This window comes from Brienomyrus brachyistius, unplaced genomic scaffold (genome assembly GCF_023856365.1).
Source record: "Brienomyrus brachyistius isolate T26 unplaced genomic scaffold, BBRACH_0.4 scaffold59, whole genome shotgun sequence".
Lineage (NCBI taxonomy): Eukaryota > Metazoa > Chordata > Actinopteri > Osteoglossiformes > Mormyridae > Brienomyrus > Brienomyrus brachyistius.
The window spans coordinates 284,502-304,463 of NW_026042334.1; the positions used below are offsets into that span (position 1 = coordinate 284,502).

The 19,962-nt window shown below is 45.0% G+C and overlaps 1 protein-coding gene across 4 annotated transcripts in view; it reads left to right on the plus strand.

Annotated features, from left to right (window-relative positions):
* kirrel3b (kirre like nephrin family adhesion molecule 3b) overlaps nucleotides 1-19,962 on the plus strand; it is a 146,631-nt gene that overhangs the window by 120,646 nt on the left and 6,023 nt on the right. For 3 of the 4 annotated variants that reach the window (XM_049001574.1, XM_049001576.1, XM_049001575.1), the window contains exons 6-12: nucleotides 6,175-6,280; nucleotides 12,284-12,432; nucleotides 12,691-12,818; nucleotides 13,443-13,569; nucleotides 17,313-17,413; nucleotides 18,380-18,578; nucleotides 19,669-19,776. In XM_049001574.1, coding sequence (XP_048857531.1) covers nucleotides 6,175-6,280; nucleotides 12,284-12,432; nucleotides 12,691-12,818; nucleotides 13,443-13,569; nucleotides 17,313-17,413; nucleotides 18,380-18,578; nucleotides 19,669-19,776 — 918 coding nt within the window. The remainder of the gene's footprint in view (nucleotides 1-6,174; nucleotides 6,281-12,283; nucleotides 12,433-12,690; nucleotides 12,819-13,442; nucleotides 13,570-17,312; nucleotides 17,414-18,379; nucleotides 18,579-19,668; nucleotides 19,777-19,962) is intronic. The other variant, XM_049001577.1, reaches the window with a different exon arrangement.

A 19,962-nucleotide genomic window follows, 5' to 3' on the forward strand; every position in this document is an offset into this window, starting at 1 on the left:
CTCTCCCGATTCGATTATGCCGTCCCTGCATTTGGTAAACAAGGTCCAAAACAGGTAGCTCTGCCGCGGCACCCCCCGCAGATCCCTCATCAGCCGTAGAAAGGAACAGCCCCTCAGAGGAGGAAGAGGCATAGCATGAAAACATGTCTACTGTAAGGAGCAAAACAAGTGTTTAGATGCCGGGATCCTGGTTAGAGCTGAGGTCTAATGCTTAGGATTTGGCTCTGCCATTGAGTTTAGTTCCTCATCAGGGAATTCTACTGTTTCAAGCATTTCCCCTGTGATCAATAAAGTTTAGGGGGATGGTGTGTGTGCGAGTTACGATGCTGTTCATGCGATAGGTTCAAATCATAAAGTCAGACCGATTTCACCGTTGGGCCCTGGAGCAAGGCCCTTACCTCCAATTACTCTGCCAGACCCTACATCTACAAAGCAAAGAAATTGGAATTGTAGGGCCACCGGGTTCCTGAGTGCAGCATCAGGCTAAGTGATCTTTCCTGCTCACATCGCAAGAAAAACAGGTCGATGCCTGTCGGCAGAACGGGGAAGCTGGGTGTCGGTCTCTGCGTTCTGCGTTTACGAGGGGAACAGGTGTCCCATGAATAAGTGATGCGTGCAAGCGGGTGTGAAACATTTCTCCACAGGGGCCACACAGCCCCGTGGGGGCGCCACCCCCTGGCAAAGGTGTACGCTGTCATGACACACGCTGCTGTTAATGGTTCTGAGCAGCAGCTGTCGTCTGTGGTTGTACAGACGGAACGCACCACTAAGGTTGTTGGAGGGGGGTTTTTAACTTCCCTTCTAAGAGTTCTGTTACACCAATGAGTCCTTGAGAGCTTAAGGCCACGGAAAGCACACCGTCCATGTAAGTCTCATTCTTTCATTCCAAACCTCCCCAACGCCTAACCCAGTTCCCCCTCTTCTTTGTAAGCAAATGAAATGTACCGTGTCATGTGATCTGGGGGGAAAAGAAAAACAGCCCCAATTCTTATTGAAAAAAACAAAATAATCCACCCTCACTACACTTGGGATGAGGGAAATCTTTACTGTCCTTTTTTTCCTGTCCTTTTCTCAGCAGGGGGTTTCATTTCGATGGGAATGTTTGACCAGGAGAGGCTGGATGAGATTTTGTATAAAATGCCAAGTGCTAAACGTGGTATTTGGAAAGGCAGTTGAACATTTTGTCGCCTGACACCTTCTGCACACCCCAAACCTGGCAGGAAGGAGCTAGCATGTTCCTGAGGGTCGTTTCATAGAGGGAAAATGTCTCGTGTTCTTGGGGCTAAAGAACCACGACTGCTCACGTTCTCGTGCGTGATTAGCGTCGCCTCTTACCGCCATGACGCTCAGAGTCCCAAGATGACGGGATAAAAACGGAGACTGACATGAGTCGTTGTTGAATGACAGCGTGCCTCTTTGCTTCGGCACTTTCTGTCTTTCGTTCTATAAGCTCCATAGAAACCCCTAGCCACTTGAGCAGAGGCACAAGTGCTTCCCCCGGCAGCCTGGCCTAATTTAGCTATCAGAACGCTAAGCATTAGCTAGCACTTTAATTTATTTATTCAGCGCCAGCGAGCTTCCCTGAGCCCGGCGGCGATCTGCGGGTACGTCTGCATGCGAGTGGATCCATGTGACCTCGCGGGTGAGCGTGTGGCATTGGTGAGATTACATCATTCCTGGCTGGGTTACTTCAGGGACATGCGGTGTGCATGGGTATGATAACGTGAGTGAGCTTCAGTTTGGAGGTGGGGGTAGTTATATGAGTTTTTGAAAAACCAGGCAGTCTGTTGGGACTATTACCTTCTCCTTTATTCTCAGTGCACTAATTTAACACTCCACTCGATACCGCAGTATCTCCGACAACAGAGGTAATTAACGGTACTTAGATCTAGCACCAGTTACTGTCGTTTCCCCAGTTCACAGAGTAAAAAAAAAATGTAATAAAAACCTAAATTAAAATAAGCTAAATACATCTTAGGAATTACGTGCTTGAAGTAGGAAATTTGCAGATGTTTTGAATGACGTCTCGAAGGCTCCCTTTTCATTGCTGATACACGGTCGTCTTTGATTGATCTGTTTTTGCTAGCCCATTTCCTTGTTGGGGGGGGAGCGGGTTGAGACTAACTGACCTTGTTCTGAGACAATTAGCATTTAAATAAGAAATTTACATAGCAACCGAATACGAGACGGAACGTAGAAGGCCACAGCCTTGGGAGTGAAAGCCACCCCTTTCAGATTCCTTACGCCGAGCGCCGTACCGGCCGGCTGAGGAGCCCCCAGACGCAGGCAGTGTGCTGTTCAATCGATGAGCCGTTACTCTCAGTGGACGTGTCATTGTGTAAGCACAGTTAGAAGGGCGGAGAGAAGCTCTCTCACTTCCAGGACTCCACCCTGCTATTTTTACAGCCACCCCCACCCCCCCTCCCGAAGTGCCTCTTGGATTTGGCTTGGGGGTAAGTGTGCGTGTGTATGGAGGGGACAAAGCTTCAGGCGACGGGGGCATGGCAGCTCCCTGAATACATGCATTGTTAATAGGCTGGGAGCAAAAATAGTGCCATTTGTTGCGAATAATTAATGGGGGGGGAGGGATGCAGATGTGATGATGGTGGTGGTGGAGGGGGGGGGCATGACTTGTGGCGTCCCAGGAAAAAAGTCCCCCCGCTACACCAAGAGGGCTTAGCAATAGGAAGTGTTTATTAAGCAGCCTAAATGCTGCCTATTTTTGACTGGTGGAAAGTGAAATGGATTATGGGGCTTGGAAATATCACCGTGTCCGAAATGACTGAGACTCGCTTCTCTTCCAACTCAAACCGCACAGCAGTGGCACCCGTCTGACCATAGTTATTTTCTTCACGTTGTTTAAGTGATGATCTGATGATCGCCGGCTTCCTCAGGAGTCATACCCTACAGTTACACTCCCATTAAAAAGTGGATGCCCCCCCCCCCAGATTTTGCCAGTGCTTGCTGTCATGTCATTTTTCATCCTTCCCTCGTCATCCTTTCCGCAAAGTGCAAGGAAAGTGGAGCAGATTCACGTTTGTTGTGATCTGCTTTTTGAAGATTGCAGGTACATTTTTTAAAAAAACGATGAGATGAAAAAAAATCTGATTTTATTACAAGTAAAGTGACATTTCTTTTTTAAATAGTCACAATCTAGACACATCGTTTTCCACGTCGGCTCAGTGGGCTAGCATCTGACAGCTACCATGAGCTGTTGTGTTACAGATTATTTACTGCTTCTTTACTATCAAATAGTTAACCTCCCTCTCTCTCTCTCTCTCTCTCTCTCTCTCTCTCTCTTTCTCACATACACACATGTGAACACACACCCATCAACCCCCACCCACAAAAGATTGCTGTTTTCTGCAGAATTCTCCTTGCGGAAATCAGCTGTTCAAACTGACTGGGAATTAAGGCTTAAAAAAGGCAAGAGAGCAATTATGGCAACATCTTTGTAGCTGTGGAGAAGTTGGTCAATTGTTCTGAACACCATCTGGTCTTCTCTTTGAACTTCCGATCAAACGCTACCGGTAGAGTGCTTCTTTTTTTAATATCGTTGTTGTATCCACCCCCGCCCTCACATTCTCACCCTCTCCAGGTGAATTCAAGGAATTAACAGACTTGCATATTGATGGTCTGTCCTGAGAAACCTCTGCAACTCATGCATTTATACATCAAAGTGACAAACTGACTCTTCCATCTGATGTCTGTCCATCAATGCCCAGGTCACAAGGTTACTGTGTGTTGATGAAAAAAACTACACCTTAAACCTCCTGTGAAGACTAATATTGAGAGCGAACCAACTGTTTTATTGCATATTAGATATTCATACCTAGAGAGACTTGGTTCATTCTACCCTTTCATGAATAGAGATTTATAAATTCGGGTTACGAATCTCCATCCACAGTTAACCTGAGTCTGAATCACTTATGATCCAAGGGTGCAACTCTTCAGATAACAAATGTACTTCCTTGAATACCCTAGAACTTCGCTGTAAAATGCAGTGGGGAGACATTACCGGTCTACATGCGTGAAGCCGCTGCCTTTACATCAAAGTACACTAATAAGCTGCAGAGGAATAAAACCCAGATACAAGGAAGATCTGGCCTTGATTCTCTGCATGACCTGAACTGAGAGAACCGAGTGTGTTGATGCCCGTCTTCTCAAACCGCAGGGCAGACTTTGATGCATGTCCTGTGTAGGTGCTTAGTCCCTAAACATCTGAATGCCCACTCTTCTATCGGTCTTTTTATTTAGATCTTCATTCATGTCATTAAGTGCTGGTGCTGCCACACATATGCGTCCTTGGCAAAAGAGTCCTAACTCCTGCCCAGAGTAGATATAACTCTGCTGACAAACCCATACAAGGGGCGATAAGGGTTCACACCCGAGGTGGTTGGCATGAGTCCGGGGGCTGAAATGTTACCTCTGTATCTCCACTCCCTATAACAGCCGTTCTGGAGTTAGACAGAGGTGAGGCAGAAGCACGTGGATCGCGCCCCGTTTGTGGGTCGCTGGCAGCTGAGTCAGGCCGGCCCAGCTGTGTGCCTGCGGGGTATGGTGTCTGCTCCCGCCTCGCTCTGCCGCATGCATGTTCCAGCCGCAGGCTGGCCGGCAGGGCCTACTACAGACCAGCGGCGAGGCCAAAGGAAATGAAATTAGCACGACCTCACAGATAATGCTTCTCCGTGGGATCCGTTCCAAAAAAACAAAAAATGAGCCCAGACCTACCCCACGTACCCCCATGCCCTCCCCCGACAAATCTCCAAGCCCCCAGGATGATCGAGCCGCTCTGGAGTGTCTCCGGTGTTCCTTCGTTAACCGTTATTACTTTTCCAACTGAGCTCAGAGCTCAAAGTATTGAATGTTCTCAACATCGACTGCAATCGCAGAGCCCCGGATACCGTAGCAATAACGGATTTAAAGGAACATGTGGGCATGCCTAGACATGTGAATAGAGACCTTAACACCTTCAAAATGGAGAGGATTTATGAAGTGCTTATTAACTCCAGTTATTACCACCTCCCCTCCTACGCTACTCAACGAGTGTGGGCTGAAAATCAGGCTAAATGTTTGACAGAATGACAACCTTCGGTACTTGTGTGCCGTATAGATTGTGCAGAATATTGTGCAATTTATAAATGATAAGCGGTTTCAATTTATTTAGCCTCGAGGAATTGTTTATGGATGTTTTGCTATGCTTTTTAGGTCAAGTAGTCAATATTTTCTGTCCATGTTAAGTTGAATAGAGAAATGAAATTAACTTGTAACTCTTGCATAAGATGGCGAGTGTACGATCCACCTGTTAATTGCCAAATCGGTCGTCTGGTGCAGACAGGTCAAATTAAATCCAAGTGAGTGGCAGGCTTTTAAAATAGAAATTGTACGTGTCGGGCTGAGGATGTTGGCTCGTGTCTTCAGGACGGCTGACGTCGGCAGCAATCGACTCTTCATTTTCGGAAAATGACCGGAGAGAAACGATGTTTGTCCTCACAGTGCAGCTATGCTAGAAGCCTGAAGACCTTCGTAAAAACATGCGGCACCTTCAGATCAGAGAGACTTCTGCTTCACTCAGCCGACATGTATTTAGACCAGAATCCACACTTTTTTTTTCCATATTCTATCGATTGTACTTCAAATTGTTAGTGTTCCAATTAGAAATCAACAGTGAGTTGCTAATTATCAAGCTGTTACTTTGTTTCCTTTGTTCTAAGCAATTTCCCTTGTATCTCTTACAAAAAAAAATCTGATTTCAAACCTCATACAGATAATCATCTCATACAGATAATCATCAAGGCAACAGCAGAAACCTTTATGCTGTTCTCAACCCAATCTGGGCAGGCATATGGCCAAGTCACAGCGCTGCTTCCAGGCCTGATCACACATTGTTTTTATTATTATAATAATATAATTGACCTTCACACTTATACATGTGATCTGTGACCTTTTATATTACATGTTTGTATCCTAATTTCCTTGAAATCACTGTAAAGCACAACGGTCACAAAATTGCTTGTAAAATTAGGGCTGCAAAAAAATTAATCTGATGCGTCGATTTATTTGACTGGCGTCCCGTTCAGGGTGTTCCCCTGCCTCAGGCACTGCGCTTCCTGGAATAGGTTCACTGCAACCCAGTGCTGGATAAGCAGTTAAAGTGTTTACTCTCACACACAGACCTGCCTTTGGTGAATCTCACTGTGGAGCCTCAGCCCATCCTGGAAGGGAACGTGGTCAAGTTTCACTGCGCCGCCAAGGCCAACCCACCAGTGACGCAGTACAGGTGAGTCTCGTCTGCATGGGAAACACCCTAAGTTCAGTCTGGAATCCTCAGCACGCACCGATGGCTCGTTAATGCTCTCTGATTGATGTTCTCAGCAGATAATAAACCCCACTTTAGGTCAAGCGTGGGGCTTCATTATTGATGACATAAATCATTCTCTATGAATGCTTTTCCCTCCCTGACACATTTCTAATATCGCAAAACAATAGCAGCCGTCTTTAAAATCTCATACCCTGGTTACTTATTAGCTACGTAACGCCGCTGCTGATTTTGTTTACAGCTGCTTTGTACACATTTATCCAGGTGCTTTTGTCAGAAACGTCATCAGTAGCTATTTCACTGTCATGCAGTTATGGAGCTAGATATATACTTGATACGTGAGTTTCCGTTCCAGGTTTAAAACCAACCTTTTGGTGACAAGTCAAATTCCACAAGAGCACCATGATTTACACACTTTTTATTTTGAATGTTAGCTTGACGAGGGCGATATGTCAGTGTTCACAGTGGCCCATCGGATCCCCTGCAGGCCATGAATTAGTAAGTTCCCAGAGCTTCTTTGCATCGCAGTGTAACGCCGGGACCACCTGTCCTGAGTAAACAGCGCCCTACGTTACTTGTCGCCCGCTGGAGGGCTGAGGCCCCCCCCACCCCCAAACCAACCCAGCAGCTGCTGGTGTATGAATTATGGATCTTTTTCAGACCTGGAGACACTCCCGCACCTCATAGCCATCTGCTGATGCGTTTTCCTGAGGGAAAGGTAATAGATTAAAAAAAAATAGGGAAGGGAGAGAAAAATTCCAAAAGCCACAAAAATTTACCTCGTCGCTAAACCCCCACTGAGCTAAAACACACATATTTAAAAATAACCAATCCACCCTGCCACATTTGCAGCCAGCCGCTGATTTCCACCATTCAGGCAGGATTATAATTACGCATTATTCTCGATGATGGCCAGGTGGCTGGATGCGTTGTGGCGACGAGCAATGCCGTCATCAAGCCCAAATGCCCGGGGATGAAAATAATGGCGGTCCGATTCCTCAACCTGCAATTTACTGGAAATATCCCACATAGCTCATCGTCGAATAGAATCAAAATATCCGGGTTGTTTTTGCACGGCAGATGGTGTTAGTCAGCAAAGATGGATGCCGGTTCTCCAGTCCACGAAGGATATTCGCTCAGACGCTGATAACGTGGTTTACACGGGGCAGGGGTCTTTTAGGGGCTCATGAGGGTAGCCATTTGTTTAAGTAACTCCGTCCCTTAAATGCTATACTGGCCCTGAGGAGAGTTACTGAGTGCATCTGGATTTAGAAGATGGTGGCAAGCAGACTAATTTTCCCACTCCAGGCTTTAGAGATGGGGGTTTGGGGGGGGGGCACTTTAAACCAGTACTGTTGGTCGGCCGGAGGGACCTCCGTCGTTTCTGTTCCCATTCTGCTGCCGTGGTGACGAATGTGGCTTTCAGAAATAATTATAACACCTCTCTATAAAATGTTTTCCTCCTTCCTCACCCTCATCATTAATGGGAATAGGGTGGAGCTAGACAGAACCTCTCCGGGGCTTTGGAAATGCAGTAAGGTGGGAGTGATTTGTTAGACAGGCAATTCTGTGCAGTTTTAAAGCAGAGCAAGAAATAAATGCTACAGAATCAATATCAAAGGGAATCGCCCAGCTGAAGGAAATTTGGGAAAAGTGATCTGGCTGCACGGGGCAACGCCGAAAAGTAGCAATGCTTTGATCACTAAGTCTAGTAACATTACAATCAACATGGTCCATTTTCAGTAGGAAAATTGTGTCTTTTTTGGCATTAAATCTACCAGAGGTGTACTGGAGCACCCACAGCAGAAGTTGTCTGTCTTTCTTGTGGCAAACGGTGATCTTTTCTTGCTGGAAGAGTTCGACAAAGTGCTGACACCTTATTTCAATAGCTAGAGTGAGGTGAAGGCTTATAGAAGATGCTCACACGTATGTGCAGACTTCTATTATTACACGTGCATTCAACAAGCAAGAGGTTTTGAGTGAATCTACAGGAATAAATTAATCCTTTGCACTGTCATAAAGGTCATATAAAAACACCGAGGTCTGAGGCAGCCTGGAGGGCAGACCGTTAATATTTTCATTAACTGTAATGAAACTGGTGGATACTTTAAATGCACAAATCCGTTAAGTGCTGGTCAATACCGGCATCTGAAATCGATACACCACTACAGGTAGTTTGGAAAGAATCCTGACAAAGAAGAAGAAGAAAGTGAGCCGACTGAGTACCGGAAATCAGCATGAAGAACCTACATAAAGAGTAGCTGCCATTTTGACTTGTCAATTCTTCGCTTGTGTTCAAGGCTCCACATGTGTTGAGTTTGCATGTTCTCCCCATGTCTTCATGAGGTTTCTTGAAGGTTCTCCAGTTTCTCCTCAAAGTCCAAGAACAAGCTTTGGTCAATTGGAGTTGCCAAAATTGTCTGTTAGGTTTGACTGTTTTTATGAATGGTGAATGAGTGTGCCCTGCAATGGACTGGCGTACCCATCCTTGGTCATTCCCTGCATTGCATTCATAACATCCAGGAAAGGCTCCAGACCCCCGCGACCTAGCATTGGACCAGCAGGTACAGAAAATGCCTGGATAGATGGATGGGTCCCAGTATTGTATTCTCCAGGTATAGGTTCCTGTGGGAAAGAGATGGGAAAGTTGGAAGAATCACTCCAGCAGTTTTTATGATCACAGCCACGTACAGTACCACCCAACAGTCCTTCGACAAAGCTGATTATGGTCCAGACGTCCAGAGAAGTTGCTCGCTCAAAAAACGTCCACTATTTTACAATAAGGAACATTAAGGAGATGGGTAGCGATGAATTTGACCAAGCAGGATTCCTCTCCATAACTAAGCTACACGCAGTCTGCGTACGCTCTCCCCCTGTGTAAAGCGGCACTGTCGCAATCATACAGACGAAAGTGCAACTCCCTACAACATACTGTCGTAATTAGAGGACTTAAAGAGGCACGCTTATATTTTAACCCCAAATTTGGTGTGGGTTACATAAGCAGGAAAGGGTATGTGAAGGGGTTGGTGATCAAAGCACATGCTTCAGTACTTAAGATAAAAATACTGTTTTGCTTTGGACGAAAGTGGTAGAGAAGGGATCCAGCAGTAGGTGTTTACCTCCACAGGAGTTAATCAGTTATGCTGATTTCCCAATTAAAAAAATCACCTCCTTTTTCAGACATTTCTCTGGTATCTACTCATCGTCATTTGTGGTTCAGAATTTGATTACTCTAGCCTGCAAAACTCCTAACACCTGCACAGGACTAGAAACTGAGTGTTCCGGGTACATTGTCATGCATGCACCCGGTTGCCTGTATAGACTGCCGCATCCCCCATAACCTAGAGCACCGGCTCATCAACTGAGGATCACAGGAGACGCAGCATAAGGAAATCAACATCACCGAGGATTCTAATGCTCATGCATTGAAAAGGCATGGTGCTGTGTAATACTGTGAATGATTCATGAAAATTCAGAAGAGAAGACATGTTAGATTTGAAGCACTGTGCTCCCGGTCTTTCAAAACAAATGAAGAAGCTCTGAATCGATTTGAGCTAAGAATCACCAAGCCGCTGACTTTGCCTGCCATACATTCTATGCCGGTCACGGTGCCTAAGAACTCCTGATCATTCTTCCGTTTCGTTCCTTAATTCCTCGGTAATGTTCTGCAGCGTTGTACCTTTCGGGTCTGAATTCCTCACAGGAAAGCCAGGATACTATCTCCCCAAACCAACATTCAAAAAGCCAATCCCAACTTGAGAGACACGTCACAGGGGTCATTGAAAACCGAGTAGGAAAGACCGCAGCGCAATAAAAAGTGAATGAAATACTCGGCACACAGCTGTACGTAAACACTGCATCACTTCATGGGAAACATACTAAAGAGAGCCTGTGAGGTTTGGATATCGAGAGGCTAACATCATTACCGTTACTCATAATATGCATCACGGACGACCAACTCTATCTACCTGATGTTGAATAACAAAATTAATTTCTGTGTTTGCTTCTCTTCAGGTCTTCGACTTTTATTGCTACTGGGAATGGTCTAACAGGTCGCTGTAAAAAGGTAGGGGGTGGGGGATGAAATCAGGGAGACAGTGCATTTTTGTAACTATACTCCTACAGACATTATATCAAACAGCCTTCGGGATTGCGAATCACGCTCTCAGACACATACGCGCTCATGCTCTTACATCTCAAATCCCTTTTCAGGTACAATGGAGATAAAACCCCAGATACAGCAGAGAAATGTTTTGATTGGCCTTCATGATCTTCTTTTAGAAGAGGCACTCTAGTGCTGCCTGCTGTAGCCCGTTAGGATTAGAATTTTCTGCTAGCTAAGCCATCCCATTGGCTTGCCTGGAGTGTGCAGTGTGGGTACCTGTCAGCCTCTATTTAAGGGGGAATCTGTTGTCTGCTCCTCACCTTCATCGTTCACTGTTCCGAGACTCACTCCCGGGTGAAGGCAAGAGTTCATTTGGCCAGTTCTGTCATCCTCACATAAGATGGGGACTCCATGGATTTCATTATTCTGCATTTTCACTAATCACTGACGTTGAAGTCATGAGGAACACCAAGAAAATCAACAATACTCTCTTTTGCCAACGTGTCCACAGTCATTTGTCATTTGCACACCTAACCCTCCTGAATTCTCCCTGACGTGGCCCTGGTGAGACACGCCTGGTGCATGTTATCCATCATTAGTCCCTGTATTTAACTACCTGTTTGTCTTATCAGCCCCAGTCAATAACATCTAAACTTCTTGTTGCCTCTGCCCTTCCCTGTACCAGTTTTCCTGTTTTGATCCCTCGCAATCCTGTATATTTCCAGTCCCTGTTCAGTGAGTTCAATAAACCCCATTTCGCCACAACACCTGCCCTAAAGTCCTTTTGTTTGTGGATATGACACTGATGTCTGCAAATTTAATCAGAACCAAAATTCTAACCATTGTATTTTTTTCCACCCTTTCTTCCTTCCCACTTTACAGACACCTGCCTTAAGACTGTCACCTCATAAATATGTTAAATATCACTATAATCATCAAACCATCACAATCATTATCAAGGTCATTAAAATTGAGATCATTATCCTGTTCAACATCATCATCATTAAAATTCAAATGCTTGCACGTCAGACATAATCCCACAATTTGATTGAATGTTAAACAATGGTAAATCTCATAGATGCCGTTCAGTTAACAACAAATATTTGACTATCCTGAAACAGGCAGTATTTTGGGACAGGTATTGGTGTCGAGACAGCTAACAGGCACACAGCCTTGCCTGTGGGCTTGGCGTTCTGTTTCGTGGAGCAAAAATCGGCACGGGAGCGTTTTCAAAAGCCTACCTTGCATGAAAGAGGATCCCTGTAGTACCGCTTTTTATCCGGAGGTGGTACACGCACGCAGTGCTTTCCTGCGGGCAAATGCTGCCAGACCTATCAAATTCGTTTCATTCATCTGCATGCTCCACAGTCGCCATGCCAACAGGTAGCTGTCGCTTTCTTTGAGACATTCGAGATCATGACATAGCAGGGCCTTAATCCACGTCATCCAGTGCCATGCCACCGAATGCATTATGAATGAACAAATACTCTTTGTGCAGCTCTGCATATATTTATTTACCTTGTTCCACTCAAATTATTTGCTATTGTTTGGGTCTTATGCATTCTTTGTTGAAGCAACCTCTCCGTCGCAATGACATGGAAACTGACAAGCATCCCTGTGTCTGGGCTGCTTGTTACAGGAGTAATTTTCTGCCATAAAACCCTTTAAAAGCCCACAGAGGTCACCCGCGATTTAATTATAGAGCCGTATAATAACTCTAATGTCAAATATGTTGACACTCTGGAGGAAAACATGGCTTAATGTTTCCTTTGCAAACCACGACAAAGATGGGCATATGAAGGGATCGATCCCCTTGGAGCTCAACAGAGGCTCTGATTTTTCTCCTGTCTTTTCATTAGGTGGGCTAAGGGTGGCAGCGTGATCAAGGAAGTTACCGGAGACATCTATGAGGTCATCGTGGACCACACGTTCTTTACTGAGCCCGTCTCCTGCGAGGTCACCAACCCACTGGGCATCACCAATGTCAGCAGATGTGTGGACGTCTACTGTGAGTTGACCTAACCCTCCCACCCATAACAGTTGATCGAATGGCGGTTAAGCAGTATCAGCAAGGATGAGACCTGTGCAACCTTACGTTGATCGAAGCTCTCAGTTAAGTTTCAATGAGCAGAAAACCATGGATTATTAGGATGGAAAGTTTCCTAAATTTGAAGTAAATATCAGCGATACAGCTTTCTGTCTACAAAATTCAGTGTGGAAGATGGATCTCTGATGCAGTAGTCGTATCCTGCATGTGTTTTTACAGTTGGGCCACGCTTGGCTGCTGAGCCGCAGTCACTGCAGGTGGACCTGGGTTCGGATGCAATTTTCAACTGCGCCTGGACTGGCAACCCTTCGCTGACCATCGTGTGGATGAAGCGAGGCTCTGGAGTGGTGCGTTGCACATTGGAACCCGGCCACTAATGGGTGGTTCTGCTGCACAATCTGCTGTGTTTGTTGTCTTTATCTGGTATATTTACCCGTAATCTATATGTAGCCTTTTCGCCTCATTAAACAACAATTAGGTCCCAAATTAAAACAATTTATAATTATCTGAAAAGATAATTATCACATTGAGGTTTATTAACAACATTTAATGTCAACAACACTGTTTGATTTTTCACCTATTTCTTGAATTCCTCAACATAATTTTTTAGATAGACCTATTTTGTATGTCACTCATGTAAATATACTTTTGTTTCATAACTACAGAGTATCGGGCTTAAAAGATTATAATGAGCACAGAGGACAGGTTTTTTCGATGTATCGATTGCCAGTAATTTAAGTCTGACACCAAAAGTAGAAGCAAGGTGTGAAGACACCCAGCAACCAAAAAGACAGACCTCCAGTGAGAGAATGTCTTGCCCCTATCAGTCTGTTTTAGATTAGATTTTAATAATTGATATGGTGGTTTATAAAAAGTATTGAGAGATGGCTTCACAGCATCTTGGGTCAACAGGTAATGTTTCCCAGCTCATTCACATCTTGGCCTTTGACCACCTCCGTGGCAACCCACAGGTGCTGAGCAATGAGAACATCCTGACCCTCAAGGCCGTAAGACAAGAGGATGCTGGGAAATACGTGTGCCGCGCTGTGGTCGCTCGGGTGGGCGCTGGGGAGAAGGAGGTTTCACTCACGGTAAATGGTAAGCTTTTGTGTGTGTCACATCATCGTCCTCCATACCAACCCGGCCCAAAAGAAGAGAGGGAATGCCTTTTGTCCAGACAACGGGAATTCTATTTTTAATCTGTGGCTAGCAACAAATATCTGTTTGTTGCTAGCTACAAACAGACATGACTGGCTGTAGTTGGCTTTTTCCTGAGCTCAATGCAAAGATAACACTGGGTTTAGCTCAAGCAAAAAAACAGGCATGTAGCTATCTGAAAGCTCCCAAAATAAACATGGCAAAGATCCCCGCTATGTAACTGTTTGGATTTCCACACGGGTCGTTTTGTTGTACAAATTCGACAGGCCAGGAAAACTGCAAACGCCCCGGATGCCCCTCCACTTGTTTATCTTCTTTCGATCTCCTCTTTCGATAAACATGGGGAATGTGTTCTAATGCGTTCAGGTTCCACGGCAATAGCAGGAGGCCAGAACGGCGGCCGGTGCCTGACTAATGAGCGTGAGGGAGCAAGCAGGGGGGATCCGGAAACTTCCAGACGAATCGCTTTATTATGACTGCTCAGCATTCAGGCGGGGCGCACATTAACATCACGGGCGGTATATCGGCGAAATCCACGGGCCTTTTAGAGCGTTTCTCTGTCGTCAACTTGCAGCAAAGAGGAAACCAGAGGTTTTGCGAGTGCCGGTGGGAATTATTGCCAGTCCCATTAGCCGGAATATTTAAAATATTACAATATCGCGACCGGCACTTGAGCAGGCTGCCCTAATGTGTCATACCACTGCTACTGCATCTTGTACATCCATCTCTCCATGCTAATGAGACACAGAGCATTCCTCTCTTTCTGAGGGAGACTGTTTGAATGGATGGGAACTGACTTCGGCTCAGATAATATTAATTCAAAACCGCTCGTGGATGCTGCGGGGTGTCTGCTCCGAAAGCAGCCGAAAGCTTAATGAAAAATCACGACGCGCGACGCGTGGCTGAGCTTTAACGTCACAACAGATCCGTCTTTCATCGTTTTCAGCCTGCTTTTTCTCTCATGTTATACATTCTCCCTTTTTTCTAAAACATCGTTCCCTTTTTTCCTTAAATTTAAACAAGGCTGAGAATTATTTATGGGTTTATTTTCACTTTGAGTAAACAAAGGAATGCGAGGAAAAGAAATATTTTTTATTTTGTTAAGTCTGTTCTCTTTCATGCTATCAGATGTTATTGTTAGCTTGGAGTGCTATCCTCAGGCCTGAGCGGTTTCAGCTGTTATTTCATTTTTGGGAGAATGTGTATACACATTGTTTCTAGTCATCTCCTGGCCTCGATCTGTCTTGGAATAAATAAAAAAATAAGTAGCATCCTTTGGTACCGTCTGAATAATTAAAGCGCGGCTGCTCTTAAAGACGCAGTCACCCAGCGGAATCGCTTGGCGGCTTTCGCGAGTAAACCTCAGTCCTCCCGGAGAATCTGCCAGTCATGGCTGGGATGCCAGCTGCTGCTTTGATGCCGGCACACGTGGGCCGAATTGCGGGCCGCCTCGCCGGCGACAGAGATGTGTAGCCGTGTGATCCGAGTGAGCCGCGAGGGGAAAAAAAGCTAAAAGCAAAATTCTTACCCAAAATAAAGTCTGAAATTCGGCTAGCTCTGACGCCAGGCCTCAGCAACAACTGAAGGGAGAGGGGGGTAGAGAGGTCACGGTCACCTCCCTCCTATCCGTGAAAAGACAGACTGCCCACAAACGCCTGCGATTGTTGTTTTACTTGCTGCTCTGGCTTCCTGGTTTGCATTGCTGCTCTCTGGGGTTCCTGTGGTGTTGCTGACGAAGGAAACAGACTCTGTTCCCCGAGGACCAGCGGGACTTAATTGAAATTAAACAGCTAACAGCAAGAGTGCTTCACGTTGGAGCAGTTTATGAATACTCATTGATATGAATACATATTGATATTGTTGCTTTGTCATTTGGTTCCTTTTCGGTGTGTGTATTTTTATATTTAGCTGTTAGCTGTATAAAAAAATTAAATAAGTTTTATTGGTTCTTTTATTGTACTGCTTTTGTGAGTATTGAAATTCAATGCCATTCTTTATAATTTCTTTCGCTCTCACAAAACTTGTACTGTTAAGAAGAAAACAGAACAGTTCTGTAGTTATATATCATTCTGTATTAACAAGCTCCTTTCACTAAAGCATAAATCAATATTACACCTCGGAGGGGCTTTGGGGTGAGCTGAGAAGACCTGCGTGTGCAAGAACATCATATCCTGGAGTCAGATGGGTGCCCACGTACGAGCAGGCAAAATCAGTAGCCACCCCACACCCGACCCTAGTTATGCACATTGCCTCCCCCATCCATACTCAGTCCACCACGGCCACTATATACCATTATAGCCCTCTCTCACAAGCCCCGCCCTCATCGCCAAACCTGTACCGTGGCCAGTAAGCAACACACTCATTGCCATATCGGCCCTAGTTTAATAGGCTTCTCAGTAGCTGTACATGAAGACGCCACCTGTCATCATCTCATTAAAATGCTAATTTATTCTAATTAGAGACAGGTAATAAACTGCAATTATGGTTGTTTAGTGAAACATGGAGAAAATGGCCGGGAGTTACGGTTGGGAAAACTCCTCCCGCCTCCTCGTTTGTGGTATTCTGACTTAATAAGGAAGGCTTTTGTGTGCGACTGTCCAATCGTCTGCTTTTCAACATCGTTGCCTTGAGATGGCAGGTATTAGATGCTGCGTGAGCTTCTATTCTGCTGTTTACTATAAGTCTTGCACTCCGGCTTGGGCGACATTCCCATTTGTCAAAGCAAGGCCATTCCGAAGTACTGGAATTCAAAGAGGCATCAGCCGCCTTTCCATTAGCTTCCGGAACCTTCCTTCCCTCCATTCCGAATAACCACAAAAGCAGGTTTTCACAGAGGAGTCCAGCCTTATTTAACCTCAAGGAGTTCCAGAAAATCACCCTCTGTGACTGGAATTTAGCTTTATGTCCCGTCTGTGTCCTTCACTGGGTCTAAAGGGTCACTATAGGTGTAGTGGTGTAGTCTCTATGCACGTGTACCACACACTGTGCAGGGAACGTTCCTTGTTTCTCTTTCAGGTGATGGAAAAGCGAGTCTGACAGCTTTCATGGCTGCCGCTTTGAAAGGATGCCGGCTTTTGCATTGTGTCATGAGTAACAAGCCAAGAAAATGCATTCAGCAAATATCTAAGACTGGATTTTGGATGCTATCACCAGTGGCTGTTGTTTATTTTCAAAAATCGTGGAGCTTCTTTCGCTAACATTTCTGTAGCAACCAGGTAGTATTTTTTGAATAAATCAGCCATAATGGAAATCCTTGAGTATTCTTAAGCCACATTACTTCATTCAATTTATTTTTATATAGTGCCTTTCACAACAATGTCACCCAGGTGCTTGAAAAGAGTGTGTGGCAATCAATTACTAAGTCATGTTTAAAAAGTAAGGGGGAAAGAGGATAGAGAAAAGAAAGAAAGATGAATGCCGACAGACAACAGAAGACAGTAACCAAACACTCCTCATGCAGCTTTGGACTGAATGTCCATTTTATTTTATTTAGAGTTTAAGCCTATATATTCCTCAGAAATGTGCTGTTTATGGATTTTTGATTTGTCACTCGCACAAGCGCGAGTACAGCTGCCATGACAGACAATGGTGTTCCCATCCCGCATGCCTCAGATGCACAGAGATGCAGACCCAGTATCATCCATGATTGACTGAACATTACCCCCCCCCCCCCCCCCATGCAGGACCACCCACCATCTCCAGCACGCAGACGCAGCAGGCCCTACATGGAGAGAAGGGCCAGATCAAGTGCTTCATCCGCAGCACACCCCCTCCAGACCGCATCGTGAGTACCACCCCCCCACTTTCTCACATGAGCAAAAACCCTCTGAGAACACTGGTGGAAATCAGGTGGTGGCAAATGACCAAACTCCCTTGAGGTCTGTGGTTCGGTCTGTAATTTGCCATGAAATTATGAGAGCTGCGTAAAACGTAACGATTTTCATCAAGTTTTCAAGTTTGAATTTCGGAGTTTTTTTTTGCTGGTTTTCCATGTTTATAGTGGTTTTCTGTTTTGGGCAACAAACTTTTCCGACCGATGGTTGGAATTTGGTCTATTCCAGTTCAAGTGCCCGTTTAACCTCTTCATGTTCAATAACGGTAAAAATAAAAACTGTGCTCTGAGACAGTTGAAAAGCAAACAGACGAACAAACAAATGGACACATATGAATGTCTTCTTCTTCACATATGAAGGCCTTCCCACTCTGGTAGCACAAGTCTGCTTGACAGCCCTTATTTCCTATTTATGACACACTTATTTTGTACCGCTGAATATCTCATTAATATTCGCGATATCACTTTAATCCCCTTTCTCCTCCTGGTAGCCATACTGCAGACGTCAGACAGTTGCTATTCCACCAAGCTCATTAAATTCTTTATATTGTGTGTAATAATTGAGGGCTTTTCTTAATTCCTAATTAAAACCATTTTTAATTTGATATTTGGGAACTGCCTAATTTATGCATTTTTTTTACTTCTGTTTGATGATTTTAAATGTATGGTTGTGCGTGTATATATGTATAATTAACTTATTATCATAATAAAATCATCTCATATAGTACATTTGCAGTAAAAAGTAATTCACGGCATTATGTGCAGAAGAGCAGATACCCCTGTGTTAGCGTGTTGAGTTTCAGAGTCAATGTTTGAATAATGCACCATAAGTCACGTTGAATGAGGAGCATCGCTAAATCATGAAAAGGGACAGTTTGTGAGCACTTCCAGTGTTGCTGAAGGTGAGTCCTGTACTAGGCGTGGTCCTGGAAGGAGACCGTCTTGGAGTCGGGAACGTCGGGCCGCTACACGGTGGAGACGGTGAACACGGAGGAGGGTGTTATCTCCACCCTCACCATGAGCAACATCGTGCCGGCCGACTTCCAGACCATCTACAACTGCACGGCCTGGAACAGCTTCGGCTCTGACACGGAGATCATCCGCCTCAAAGAACAAGGTGGGAGCCAAGGTTCGACAGCCCTTCTGCTTTTCTCGACCGTGTCTGGCCGGCCCATTGGCTCAAGGCTTGGGGATGGACTTCTCCTGTGAGGGCTTGGAACCCCAGTGTTTCCGCAATGAACGCATTTAAATGAATTTGGTTTCTAGGTAACGGCACCATTAATATTGTAAATCGCTGGCTGGACACCGTAAAGCATGGTGGGGGGGGGGGGGGGGGGGGGTTAAATTGATCTGGGTTGGGATCCCGGTATGATGTGCTTTCATGGCGCTCAAAATCTCTAGCGACACCCCTGATGCCATGCAAGTGTAAATCGATCAGGTTGATACCTTGAATTAAAGCCCTGTTATATGTACATTGTAGGCTGATACTCTATTATTTTCAACGCATCCTTTTTCAAATACTTTCGGTTCAGTCAGATTATACAGTAAATAGGTCATAAATCAGAAAGACAGCAGAAAAAGTACATTTTATTATTAATTAAAATCTAATAATTACTATTCAGAGTACATGTCTACCACAAAAATCATGATGCGAATACAGAATGATCTAATTTCAGTTAAATTTCTATTAAAAAGCTACCTGATTATTCTTCATCTAGATTATGGGCTTTATTCTGGGAACATTCTGTGATTTAACCTTTTCTTGGACACTGTGTGAAACACGTTCGATGCCTTTCCTGTTAGACATGCTGACAGCCCTGACACACTTCAACTGTGCGCGAGAACTGGTCTCCCTTCAATTAATTTTCCACAAATGAAAATATATGGCTGACTTACTTCAATAGGGCAGTGATTAATGAAGACATTAAATAGACATTAAGTGTTTGGAGAAACACTTTATGGCGTTGCATTCATTTTAAGCAGACAACGTAAACAACATTGGGGTACTCTCCAGCAGGCGTAAATTGTCCGTTATGTCGAGCATATCTGATCATTACAGAGTATTTATGCACTCGTGTAAATTGCAGGGCAAGGATGGACATTGTGTTTTTTATACGACGTTTGGTTTCTTAGTGCTACCATTTGGGTTATGGGGAGCTACAGGCAGCTTCAGGGTAAGCGTTTCCCCCCCCTCCCCCCGTCTGCAGAATCCATTCCGGTGGCTGTCATCATTGGTGTGGCCGTGGGAGCATTTGTCGCCTTCATCGTGCTACTGGGCACCATCGGAGCATTCTGCTGCACCCGTTCCCAGCGCAGTAGGTGTCTTCCTTCCGCCTTCTTCCAGCGTGCCATGCCCAAACCGCGGCACTGAACTCAGGTCAGATAGACGATAGGCGTTTGGCACACTCGAGTTGCTTTTCATTGATGTAGCCTCTCTCCTTGTCTCAGATAAGCCTACCTGTCCTCTCAGATACTTCCGGTGTCCGTACCGAGCTTCAGGT